Source organism: Salvelinus namaycush, chromosome 14, assembly GCF_016432855.1.
Source record: "Salvelinus namaycush isolate Seneca chromosome 14, SaNama_1.0, whole genome shotgun sequence".
Lineage (NCBI taxonomy): Eukaryota > Metazoa > Chordata > Actinopteri > Salmoniformes > Salmonidae > Salvelinus > Salvelinus namaycush.
Genome location: NC_052320.1, coordinates 25,214,996 through 25,228,566, shown reverse-complemented (window position 1 = coordinate 25,228,566; position 13,571 = coordinate 25,214,996). Strand labels below are relative to the sequence as shown.

Genomic DNA, 13,571 nt, shown 5'->3' with positions numbered 1-13,571 from the left:
AGTTGCATTTTTGGAGAAAGTGGATCCCTGCCTTTTGGCTGATCCATATGTAGTATCAGGCTGGGTAGAAAAGAAGTTGGGTACTGTGAAGTCGGTAAAGGTAGCTTGAAGTGGACTTGTGATGATCTTCTTTGTTTCTTCCATCCAGAGGGAAAAGGCACTTTGTGTCACTCGCCTAGGGACAAGACCTGTGACTTGCTTTGCTCTCCGGAGCAGGGTGCCTTTGAAAGGAGTGATTACTGGGGTGACATTAAGGGTTGAGGTGATGCAACTGAAATTGAAGATTCCCTGAGTCTGTGACGCCCGCCGTTTGGTGTGAAGTAGACCTGATGGCGAGCGTGGTGAAACTGAGAAGACACTGTCTGTCCTTTTGAGTTTTGAAGCAGAGTCTTTATCTGATAAAGTCATGTTAGGATATGTCAGTTATCCCATGAGAGCTTTTGTGCTGAACCCATTAAGGTGTTTCAGATGCCAAGCTTATGGTCATGTTGTAGCAGTGTGTAGTAGGGAGATTCCGAGATGTGAGAAGTGTGCAGGAGGGCATGGGACAAAGGAATGTGTAGTATCGGTGACGAAAAAAAACGTGTCAATTGTGGGAGTGCCCATGTTGCTGAGGATCAGGAGTGTCCAGTGCGTGAGAGACAGGTTTAGGTTGCCAGGGTCAGAGTAGCCCTTGATCATGACTCTCAGTTCCATTACATTACACATAAGTAATTGGACGAAGGCATCTTCTGTAGGGGGTAGTTTTCTTAAAAGCTGTGGTGCTTGGTCTGAAAATGAATACGCATCGCTTGCGGTACGGTTTTGGAAGAATAAGGACCTTTTATCTTTCATATCGTCAATAAATAATAATAAAATAAAGGTTACATTGATACGCACCTTTTATAGGGTTAGGGTTCCCACATGGCCATATTTCCATGTTACGGCGCTTGTTTACGGAAAACAGATGGAAGACAGAGTGGACCACCTGTGCTAATTAGCTATCTGAGTCTCTGAACACCTGTGTGTAAACGGAAGACAGGTGCCACAAATGTGTTTTCACTGAAAAATACTGTTTGCTGCAGATGTGTTAAAACAGTGTATTTTGCATTTATGAAATTATTTTGATGTGATGTGAAAGTAGAGGGATTTATGTTTCTAGAACCGTACCGCAATTGAGAATCAATTCACATTTAGATTGAGTTTTTGTCTGTTTTGGCTTCCTGAGCCAATTCGGCCTTTAAACAGAACATGTAAGGTCCTTGGACTAAGGAGTAACGTTAGGCTCCTTTAGTCCAATATTGGGCTAGGGTCAGAGTAGAACAGAAGGTGGCTCAAAGAGCGGCCGGATGATTCGGAATGAAGGAGAGTATAGGAAAAGATGGAGGAAACTGTGGTTTTGTTTTAAACTGCTAGTGAGTCGGGTGAAGATAATAGCACAGAGTGAGAATGAGTGGGTTACAGTGGCGAAAAAGAAGAGAAACACAAGAAGTAAAGTTGTGGTGGGAACTAGAAAACCCCTAGCCTGGTGTAGTATCAGTTAGGGTCAAAGCACAGTGGAGACTCCTCAGAGGAGGAAGGGGAGGACCATCCTCAGTGAATTTCATACAAATAAAAATAGTGAAACATTAAAATTATCCTTTTAGATAACTATACTAAATATATTAACGTCACCAAATAATTGATTAAAAAACACTGTTTTGCAATGAAGGTCTACAGTAGCCTCAACAGCACTCTCTAGGGTAGAGTCATGGTGTAGCCTCTGGATACATTGACTTAATACAAACAATACAATACAAAATCTAGGAGGATCGTGGTTCCCACCCCCTTCCATACTTACACAGTAATTATGACAACTTCTGGAGGACAGTCCTCCAACCTATCAGAGCTCTTGCAGCATGTACTGACATGTTGTCCACCCAATCAAAGGATCAGAATTAATCTAGTACTGAAAGCATAAACTACAGATAGCTAGCACTGCAGTGCATAAAATGTGGTGAGTAGTTGACTCAAAGAAAGACAATTGTTGAACAGTTTTGAACAAATGTAATTATTTAAAAATTAAGGAGAAGCAAGAGAGATTTTGTATTTTTTTAGCTAGAGAATGCAGTTAGCCAGTTTTGCCTACTCAAACACCCGGCTCAAAAAGAGAAGGATGCTATGTTACCTAATTGGCTATGGCTATCCAACACTGGAACTCTTCCAAGTCAAGGTAAGCTTTTGGTTTTATAAATGTATTGCCACTGTGTCACGACTTCCGCCGAGGTCGGTCCCTCTCCTTGTTCGGGCGACGTTCTGCGGTCGACGTCACCGGTCTTCTAGCCATCGCCGATTCACCTTTCATTTTCCATTTGTTTTGTCTTGTTTTCCCGCACACCTGGTTTGCATTCCCTCATTACTCATCTTGCATATAACCCTCTGTTTCCCCCCATGTCTTGTTATACAGTGGGGAGAACAAGTATTTGATACACTGCCGATTTTGCAGGTTTTCCTACTTACAAAGCATGTAGAGGTTTGTAATTTTTATCATAGGTACACTTCAACTGTGAGAGACGGAATCTAAAACAAAAATCCAGAAAATCACATTGTATGATTTTTAAGTAATTAATTTGCATTTTATTGCATGACATAAGTATTTGATACATCAGAAAAGCAGAACTTAATATTTGGTACAGAAACCTTTGTTTGCATTTACAGAGATCATACGTTTTCTGTAGTTCTTGACCAGGTTTGCACACACTGCAGCAGGGATTTTGGCCCACTCCTCCATACAGACCTTCTCCAGATCCTTCAGGTTTCGAGGCTGTCGCTGGGCAATACGGACTTTCAGCTCCCTCCAAAGATTTTCTATTGGGTTCAGGTCTGGAGACTGGCTAGGCCACTCCAGGACCTTGAGATGCTTCTTACGGAGCCACTCAGTTGCCCTGGCTGTGTGTTTCAGGTCGTTGTCATGCTGGAAGACCCACCCACGACCCATCTTCAATGCTCTTACTGAGGGAAGGAGGCTGTTGGCCAAGATCTCGCGATACATGGCCCCATCCATCCTCCCCTCAATACGGTGCAGTCGTCCTGTCCCCTTTGCAGAAAAGCATCCCCAAAGAATGATGTTTCCACCTCCATGCTTCACGGTTGGGATGGTGTTCTTGGGGTTGTACTCATCCTTCTTCTTCCTCCAAACACAGCGAGTGGAGTTTAGACCAAAAAGCTATTTTTGTCTCGTCAGACCACATGACCTTCTCCCATTCCTCCTCTGGATCATCCAGATGGTCATTGGCAAACTTCAGAGGGGCCTGGACATGCGCTGGCTTGAGCAGGGGGACCTTGCGTGCGCTGCAGGATTTTAATCCATGACGGCGTAGTGTGTTACTAATGGTTGTCTTTGAGACTGTGGTCCCAGCTCTCTTCAGGTCATTGACCAGGTCCTGCCGTGTAGTTCTGGGCTGATCCCTCACCTTCCTCATGATCATTGATGCCCCACGAGGTGAGATCTTGCATGGAGCCCCAGACCAAGGGTGATTGACCGTCATCTTGAACTTCTTCCATTTTCTAATAATTGCGCCAACAGTCACCAACAGTTGTTGCCTTCTCACCAAGCTGCTTGCCTATTGTCCTGTAGCCCATCCCAGCCTTGTGCAGGTCTACAATTGTATCCCTGATGTCCTTACACAGCTCTCTGGTCTTGGCCATTGTGGAGAGGTTGGAGTCTGTTTGATTGAGTGTGTGGACAGGTGTCTTTTATACAGGTAACGAGTTCAAACAGGTGCAGTTAATACAGGTAATGAGTGGAGAACAGGAGGGCTTCTTAAAGAAAAACTAACAGGTCTGTGAGAGCCGGAATTCTTACTGGTTGGTAGGTTATCAAATACTTATGTCATGCAATAAAATGCAAATTAATTACTTAAAAATCATACAATGTGATTTTCTGGATTTTTGTTTTAGATTCCATCTCTCACAGTTGAAGTGTACCTATGATAAAAATTACAGACCTCTACATGCTTTGTAAGTAGGAAAACCTGCAAAATCGGCAGTGTATCAAATACTTGTTCTCCCCACTGTATGTAAATGTACGTGTACTCCAGGCTGGTTTGCGCCGGGTTATTGTAACCTGAGTGTGTTTAGTTTTCTGAGTGCCGTGTTTTGTTCGCCTCAATAAAGGGCTCCGTTTGCTACCCATTTCTGCTCTCCTGCACCTGACTTCCCTGCAGCCAGTTATGCACTCCTTTACACACTGAGGCCTGCCGGTGTAACTGCTTGCTTAACTGTACACTGTACTGCATGATTGTAGCGGGTTTACTAACACGTTAGTTCTTGTAGCTATGTTTACTTGACGTTAGCTAATATGTTGACAACGATGTAGGCTGTGTGTAGCGGTTATGATATGCAAGTTTGGCTTGGAAAGATTTTTGTTGCCTGGTCACAGTCAGCTGATGTGTTGTGGACTGAAGGGAAAAGGTGAGAGAATGAGAGCGCGTAGATGCGAGAAGGAATCATCCAGCGTTCAAAGGGATTATGCTGTTTGTATGTGGCTGCTATAAAAGTTAACTGTGTTTGTGTGTGATATGGGGTGTATTCATTCTGACGATTCTGTTGAAAAACGTTTCGCAAACGGAATGAAACGTTGAAAAACATACCTGAATTTGTCTAATAGAAGCTCTTGTTTGATCTAGGGTGTTATAAGTCCAACAGTTGCAGTTAGATGCAGGCAGCATTGTGCAAGGCGGTATTGAATTTGTCAATGTCTGTCACCTTGATTACTCAAATTTCTCTTGACCTGTGCACCTACGTTGTAAACTTTCATTCATAGGCTAGGTTGTAGCAACCTCATGATGGGTATAGAGAAAATTTGAGTATCATGTAAAGGCCAAAACCTATCGACGATACATTGAGCTGGGTGAATGGAATAGGAATGACAGTCGTCCGAAATATGCTGTAAAAGAAATAAGGCCATGCTCATAAAAAAATAAATATCATCATCTTAAACCACACTGACCACCACTGTCAAAGTAGTGGAATGGGGTGGTGATTTAATTTGTATGAAATAGTGGTAAATTGATGTAGGGTTAGTTGGTGGTCATTTTTTCACACTTCCTTTCAATTTTTTGTATCACAAAATCTAACACGATCGACCACACACTACGGCACAGTAGGTGACGCCATGCACAAACAAAATGTTTGAACGCCATGATACCAAAGTCAAGCTACTCCCGCCTCCATTCGTTCATCTAGTGTTGGAGAGACTACTGAAAGAAAGGGAGGGTGTTGATCTGATTTGTTTAATAGACGTCTGGATACTGTGTATCAGGATTCTGTGGCCATTTACACAGATGGTTCAAAAGATCCAAGGACAGGACGGATCATTACAGATCATCTGGCTGTACTGTGTATATACGGCGGAGCTGATGGCGTTACTGTTGGCCTTGCAGTGGGTGGAAGAAGTTAAACCAGACAGAGTAATTCTTTTCTCTGATTCATATGCGATGTTGATGAGTCTGCAGTCCTTTAGATTACGTAGCAGACGAGACCTAATTTAGGATGTACTACAAACCCATGGCAGGATTAGACAGATGGGTATACAGAATATTTACTTTCTTCCCAGCCCATGTGGGGTGGAGGGGAATGAGGCAGTTGATGTACTGGCTAAACAAGCACTTAGTAGTGGGGATGTTGATGTTGCAGTTTCAATGAGCAAGGCAGAGGCAAAAGGCCTGTTATGGACAGTGATGATGCAGAGATGGCAGGAGCAGGGGAATAGAGATACTAAGGGCAGGCATGTATTTCAAGTACAGAGGAAAGTCAGGGACGGCAGCAAAGGACAGAAGAGAGGAGGCTATTTTTACTAGATTACGGGTGGAACAAAGCCGGTTGAATAAGACTTTAAATGTGATAGGAAAGCATCCAACAGGAAAGTGTGATTATTGCCAGGAAACAGAGACCATGGAGCATATTTTATTTTTTATTTAACCTTTAAGGTAAAAGGAAAGGGGGATACCTAGTCAGTTGTACAACTGCATGCCTTCAACTAAAATGTGTCTAATGCATTTAACCCAACCCCTCTGAATCAGAGAGGGGCGGGGGGCTGCCTTAAATCAACATCCACGTCTTAGGCAAGTCAGTTAAGAACAAATTCTTATTTACAATGATGCCCTACCCTGGCCAAAACCTCCCCTAACCCGGACGACGCTGGGCCAATTGTGCGCCACCCGATCACGGCCGGTTGTGATACAGCCCAGGATCGGATCAGGATATGTAGTGACGCCTCTAGCACAGCAATGCAGTGCCTTAGACCTCTGCGCCACTCAGGAGCCTAAATATTGCTATAGTGTGGGCAGTATCAGAGGGAAGCTGAGATCTAGTTTGAGGAAGAAGGGGGATACAGGAAATTAGTTTAAAGATTATATTGAGTAGAACGTCATTAGATATAGTCTCAAATATTTTATATATTTTTAAGAGCAACGGGCTGGCAGGTGGGATTTAGCTTCTCCCTCTCTGTCCCACACTCCAGTACAGTAGGTGGCGGTAATGAAACATAACGTTGGATGCCAACCGCTGATAAACCCACCGAAGAAGATACCAAAGCGAAGAAGGCATGCTACACGCCCCAACGTGGTTCACAACTCAGTCAGATTTATTTTGAATGAAACATTAACAAATATTTTTTGTTTGTTAATATAACGAACTGTAAACTTTGACTGCATCAATAATGGACAGCATAAAAGACGGATGGTTCACAGAAACGTGTACGTTATGGCCTGGACAAGCGATGAGTCTGCAAGTAGAAGAGGTTCTTTACCAACAAAAATCTAAATTTCAAGATGTCATGGTTTTCAGGAGGTAAGTAGCTAGCTATTTAACTAGGTTGCTAACGCTAGCTAGCCAGCAATACAACTGTTTATGCTAGCCAAGTTAGCTAGTTATGTAACGCTGAGTGGCTGGCTAGCTAGTATTTAGGCTGCTTTTAAAATTGAAAGGTTAAGTAACTGATCTCTCATCTAATCATTATTGCTAGAAGTTTAGCTAGCGCTAACTAGTTAGCTCACGTTAATTAGCTAGCAAACGTATCTACCTAGCTAGCTGACAGCAATACATTAACGTCGTTAACCTAGCTACTATAGTTACCTAATTGGTTCTAAGGGAGGAAATGTGTCCCAAGGTTTTCTAGCTAGTTATTTGTTTTGATTGTGTGTCGCGGTCATTTTGTTCATGTTAGCTCGTTAGCTAGCCAAAGCTAACTATCTAGCTAGTTTAACTTGCCAGATGTCATGAACCCAAATGTTGCCATCTCTCACTTTCGTCATTGAAATTGCTGCAATATTATGTGTGCTAAGTAACGTAAGTAGGCCTACATTAGTTAGCATGTCTTGGCACAACTTGTCTCATATACATAACGTTAGTTGGCTAACTAGGTTGCTAGCTTTATCTTGCCAGTCATGACTTGTATTTGACACCCCTAACCCATCCCTGATTTATTATCATGCAACCACATCCAGTCTGTCCATTTTTGACCTGTTCCTGCTCTTCTAGTGGTTTCTGGGGTTATTTGTTTGCACTAATTAGTCATTCAAGTAAGTAATCTCATACCATATATTTTCAGCAAAACCTATGGAAATGTACTTGTGCTGGATGGAGTTATTCAATGCACAGAGAGAGATGAGTTTTCCTACCAAGAAATGATAGCCAACCTACCTCTGTGCTCCCACCCTTGCCCCAAAAAGGTATAGTCATCCCACCATAAATTCAGTTGAACATATTATACTACAAGACTTAATTGTGCCTTGTAGAGAATCCAGGACAGATTACCTTTTGGGGAAGTTTTGGAATTTGGTGTCTTGTATCACTTATTATAATGAATATTCCCTTCTCTTTGCAGGTCCTGATTATTGGTGGGGGAGATGGTGGCGTCCTGAGAGAAGTGGTAAAGCACCCACTTGTTGAATCAGTGGTTCAGTGTGAAATCGATGAGGTAGGTACCAAACACTGACTGGAATCGTGCTCTTTTCTCAAAATATAATTGACTGGTAACAGCATAGAAGACACAGAAGTGTGAAGTTTGTTATAATATTCACTTTGCCCTTAAGGATGTAATCAATGTGTCGAAGAAATACCTCCCTGGTATGGCGCAAGGGTTCTTCAGTCCCAAACTCACTCTGAATGTTGGGGATGGATTTGAGTTCATGAAACAGAACCAGGATGCCTTTGACATCATTATAACAGATTCATCTGACCCTGTTGGTAAGGAAACAGATGCCTGCGACATGAGTGTTTTATTTACTCATATTTCTGTGTAATTAGTGTGCTTGTTCACTTTTCTGTAAGTCTAATCCAGTTACTTATATTTTTCTTGCTGTTACAGGGCCTGCTGAGAGTTTGTTCAAAGAGTCTTATTATGAACTAATGAAGACAGCCTTACGAGATGGTGGAATTCTTTGTTGCCAAGGTGACATGATTTCTACTGACGCTTCAGATATCGTTAATAGAAAAAAGATGGCAAAGTGTGTGCAATTCATAGCAGTATCGAGGTAAATAGACAGCCAATCTAAACTTGTCAGGAACCTGTTGCTACCTATATCACATTATTATAGCAAGATTGCCAATAAGATAAATGCTCAATTGGTGAGGGGAGTCAGAAGACCATCCCTATCTTTATTTGCAGCAAATGTTGCTCAGCAGCTTACTTATTGCCCTGTGAGGAAATAGTTTGATTCTATAGCAGTCGGTTAGATCAATAACACTGACGGAATTGACCCACCTTTTTTTGTTTGCCTCTAAATTCCACAGGAGAGTGTCAATGGCTCCACTTGGAGCTGATTAAAGAGATGCGGACCTTCTGCAAGACACTGTTCCCAGTGGTAGATTATGCCTACTGCACCATTCCCACCTACCCAAGTGGTCAGATTGGCTTTATGCTGTGCAGTAAAAATGCTGTAAGTGTCAGTCTTTGTCCCGGTTAGCTTTTTTCTGTCTTCAGTAACGTAATTCTTAGTGGTTCATTACCTATGGAATTTAATGAGTTAAAGACATGTTAATGTTTTTGTATACTTTTTAAGCAAGTAGTTTTGAAACTAGTGCTCAACAGCCAAAAAAAGGTCCCTGAAAATGTATTTGTATTTATGAAGGATCCCCATTAACTGATGCCAAGGCAGCAGCTACTCTTCCTGGGGTCCAGCAACATTAAGACAGTTATGACATTACATTTCATAAGACTTTTCACAACACATTGTGTGCCCTCAGGCCACTACTCTACTACCACATATCTACAATACAAAATCCATGTGTGTGTAGAGTGCGTGTCTTATGTGTAAGCCTGTGTGTGTACAACGCCACGTACCACGTCGTTGCTCTCCGTCCATGCAGGTGTGTGCACCGAGTTAAAATAAATTCTTAGGTGTGCTTGGGCCCATCCTGTAACCTCATTACTTTAACCTTACAACATAATTGGAAATTATTCCATCTGCCAATTAACATTGTTCATCAGGTTACAAGCCAGCGATTGACAAAAAAAAGGACAATATGGAATTATTGATTTGGATCATTGACATTACAGGAAGGCAGGCCACAATGTACTTATCTATAAAAAAATGGAAACAGTTGCCTTTGATAGCCTCTATGGAATGAATACTAATGTGTGTTGTGCCCAGGATATCTAAATGGATTAAAGAAAAACCGTTAAAATGTTTAACCTTTAACTAGGTAGGTCAGTTGAGAACAAATTATTATTTACAATGACGGCCAAACCCGGACAACGCTGGGCCAATTGTGAGCCGCACTATGGGACTCCCAATCACAGTCGGATGTGATACAGCCTGGATTCGAACCAGGTACTGTAGTGAAGCCTCTTGCACTGAGATGCTGCGCCACTCGGGAGTCCACGATAAATCCTTATCGTGAAATAGTACCCAAATTCAACAAGAGACATCAGTGATACCATTTAGGAAGTAAGATTGTGACCACAATGTTTCTGATCGGGTTGAAAATTATCAATGTATTTGCAGCTGAAATGCCATCTCATCTGTAGCCTATACATTTGCTTGTCCAACCAGGGCGGCAGGTAGCCTAGTGGATCAAATCCCCGAGCTGACAAGGTAAAAGTCTGTCATTCTGCCCCTGAACAAGGCAGTTGGCCTACCGGGGAACAGTGAGTTGTCATTGAAAATAAAAATGTGTTCTTAATTACTTATTAAGCCTAGGCCTCCAGCTAGCGGTGAAACTGGAGGGCACGCAATTCAAATAAATAATCATAAAAATTGTGAATATTAAACATTTAGGTACATACAAGTGTCATGTCGGTTGAAAGCTTAAATTCTTGTTAATCTAACTGCACTGTCCGATTTACAGTTACTATTACAGCGAAAGCATGCCATGTGATTGTTTGAGGACGGCGCCACACATCAAAATATTTTTCCACTGGCACAGGTTTCATAAATTTACAAATAGCGATTAAATATTCACATTTTGAAAATTCCTCTGATTTTTCATCCAGTGTTCCAGCTATAACATGTAGTGTCGTTTTGTTAGATAAAAATCCTTCTTTATATCCCAAAAAGTCTTTAGTTGGCACCATCGATTTGAGTAATCCACTCGTTCAACATGCAAAGAAAGGAGTCCGAAAATCTACGCCTTAACTTTGTTTCAACAAGTCAAAATACATTTGTATTTATTCCTCAGATACCCTAAAATGTAATCAAACTATAATATTTATTACGGAAAGAAGTATGTTCAATAGGAAACCGATTTTAGCAGGTGCGTCTTGGCGCGCGCAAACACGGATTTCCATGCCGGTGTCCTCGTACTAAAACGTATTTCTTATTCGTTATTCAAGTTACAAGCCTGAAACCTTGAACAGACTGCTGACACCCAGTGGAAGCCATAGGAATTGCATCCTGGGAGCTAGAATTTAGTATTCCCTTATACTGGTCATTGGAAGAGCATGGTCTCTCAAAAAAAATAATTCTGGTTGGTTTTTCTTTGGATTTTCTCCCACCATATCTATTGTTATACTCTCCTACATTGTTTTCTTTCCAATGGTACCAATTATATGCATATCCTGGCTTCAGGGCCTGAGTAACAGGCAGTTTACTTTGGGCACGTCATTCAGACAGGAAGTGGAGAAAAAAGGGGCCTTTTAACTGACTTGCCTAGTTAAATTAAATATATTTTTGGGATTAGGCTACTTTGTTTCTGAATAAATGCAGTGAAAGAGAGAAGTGACACTAACAAGGTCTAATACTGAGCAAAGCTTCGGTTCCAATCCAAGTGCCAAAGACGTTTAGCAAACTCCAGGCGTTTACATGAAAATAGAGCCATTTGGCCACACACACACACACCAGTGGTGGGTTTTGATGTCGAAATGAGAATGCATGAGCAGAAAATAACCCCACACCTACTGTAAAAATATGGTGGATCTTTTATGGGGCTACTATGCTTTCACTGGTCCTGGGGCCCTTGTTAAGGTCAACAACATCATGAACTTTACCCCGTACCAGGACATTGTTGCCTCTGCGGGGAGGCTGAAACTTGACTGCAAGATGATAACCCCAAGCACACATCAAAATCCACATTTAATGGCCATCTCAGTCTCTGGACTTGAAACCCATTGAAAACCTGTGGTTTGAATTGAAGAGGGAACTCCATAAGCGCAGACTAAGGATATAAAGAATCTGGAAGGATTCCGTATGGATGAATGGTCTAAGATCCTTCCCAATCCAACTTGTAGAACATTTTATCTGTATATCTAACTTTGGATGCATTCATAATTGTTCTATTGATTTATTCTCACTGTGATCAAAAAAGGCATGCGCTTAACTAACATGCATGAAGTCCTTAAATAATTGCATGTAAGGATTTCTGGGATTCATATGTTAAAAGATGACTTCAGATGGTTTATAATGCATGTATGAACCTTACATTGACAGGTCTATTCCAAGACGTGAGAAAGTCGTATTTCAGGCCTCTAAACAAGCAAAGTATTTAAAAACATTCTGAAACCCACTTCCGTAGTGATTACTTTTTTTCCAAGGTCAGTCACAGTCCCATATTCTTACAATAATTGTCTTTTTGTATTTAGCAAACCGCTTTCAGAGATCCAGTGAGAGAACTCTCAACAAATGAAGTGGAAAGTATGAACCTGAGGTATTACAACCCGGAGATCCACAGAGCATCATTCATCCTCCCTGAATTTGCAAGAAAGGTAACCCTGTTACAAATACAATCATTTACTGTACGTGTCAGACACCTCATACAGCAATTAAGGGCATTTCTCCCACCCTAGTGAAATTCCTACACCAGGTATTTTCTGTCCTTTGTCTCACTTTTATCCATACTATTTTACTCTTCACAGGTACTGAGTGAAGCATGAGTGGCATGATGAACAAAATCTTAATCCTTGACCTGATTCTCTCTGGCAACAGAAGCAACACAACAGCTGCTACGCCTCTTTTCTCGGTCTCCACCAGGAAGGAAAGACCTTCAGTGGGCAATTCTGTTCTTTTCAGAGAGTATTAATTCCTTCCAGTGCTTCCTTCCAGTCTTACAAACTATTTGTATTTATTTGTTCTGGAATTTTTGTCATGTCTTGATTCTTAAATGGTAATCACTTATGTCAACATCTAGTTGGGAAATGAGGTGGGAAGGAAAACATTCATACCCTACTCTTTGGAGCAATGTGATTCTATCACATTATTAGTATGGATTTAATCATAGTACTTGGTTGTATAAAGACCAGATTACCTCTTAAAATGAAGGTACACTCAATTGCAAAACATGCCCACTCTGGTTTAAAGAAAACTGATAAACGTATTCCTCTTCGCACCTCTGTCAACTCATTCACCCAAATAATTCAAGATAATCCAATAGTGCCTGGATTGTGTTTTTCCATTACAGTAGGCAACATTTGTTGAAGTGGTTTCTATCATAGTTTACCTCCAGGCAGACGAACGGTATGATTTTATATTGGTTGAAAATGTATTATCTGCCACAATGGAAAAGCTCAGGTCAGAAGTTGAGTTGAGAACATTACCACTTTAAAATGTCAACAGAAGTGTTGATTGTTTCATATATAACACTTGTTTAGATATAGTTTATTCACCAATGGAGATGAAGTTACATGTGTAAGTTGATTGAATGCTGAGGATGTACTGCACATCAATTTAGTTGGTTTCTTATCCTTTGCTATACAATCCCTATATTTGGTACTATATGGTTGTTGATCTAGTATGGAATAATCCAGAATACTGATGTCAAAATTATGCCTTTTGGTTTTTATTTCTTGGGGACCTGATTTGTTATGAACATAGGTGTGAAATATTGAAAACTCTAGTTCTCCATGGAGTACGTATCAGTAGTGCATCCATACTAAACCTATGTCCAAGGCAATGGTGTTACACATGAACATTAAGATCATCTTTTTTATAAGAATTAGGAAATATAATAAATCTGAGGTCAACTGGATATCTGAGACTTGTTTCTCTGTTTTAAAGCTCCACATCTCTTCTAAAATCAAGTGATTATACAAACTGTATGAAGTGAGAAATCCACCTGAACTAGCTCAGGCATGAAAATTGCGATGAACCAATGAGGTTTCAATCCCACATTGTATG

The 13,571-nt window shown here is 41.1% G+C and overlaps 1 protein-coding gene across 2 annotated transcripts; it reads left to right on the top strand.

The window, feature by feature from the left end:
* Positions 1–6,550: 6,550 nt before the first annotated feature.
* On the top strand, positions 6,551–13,422 carry srm (spermidine synthase). 2 transcript variants are annotated; one of them, XM_039008283.1, is made up of 8 exons: positions 6,551–6,810; positions 7,571–7,691; positions 7,847–7,939; positions 8,055–8,208; positions 8,330–8,413; positions 8,755–8,900; positions 12,041–12,163; positions 12,314–13,422. In XM_039008283.1, exons 1-8 carry the CDS (start codon positions 6,680–6,682, stop codon positions 12,329–12,331), a joined length of 870 nt encoding a protein of 289 aa, XP_038864211.1. In that variant the 5' UTR covers positions 6,551–6,679; the 3' UTR covers positions 12,332–13,422. The 2 variants fall into 2 exon arrangements, with proteins under 2 accessions (XP_038864211.1, XP_038864212.1); XM_039008284.1 differs by lacking the exons at positions 12,041–12,163; positions 12,314–13,422 and having other exon boundaries at positions 8,330–8,495; positions 8,755–8,851.
* Positions 13,423–13,571: the final 149 nt, after the last annotated feature.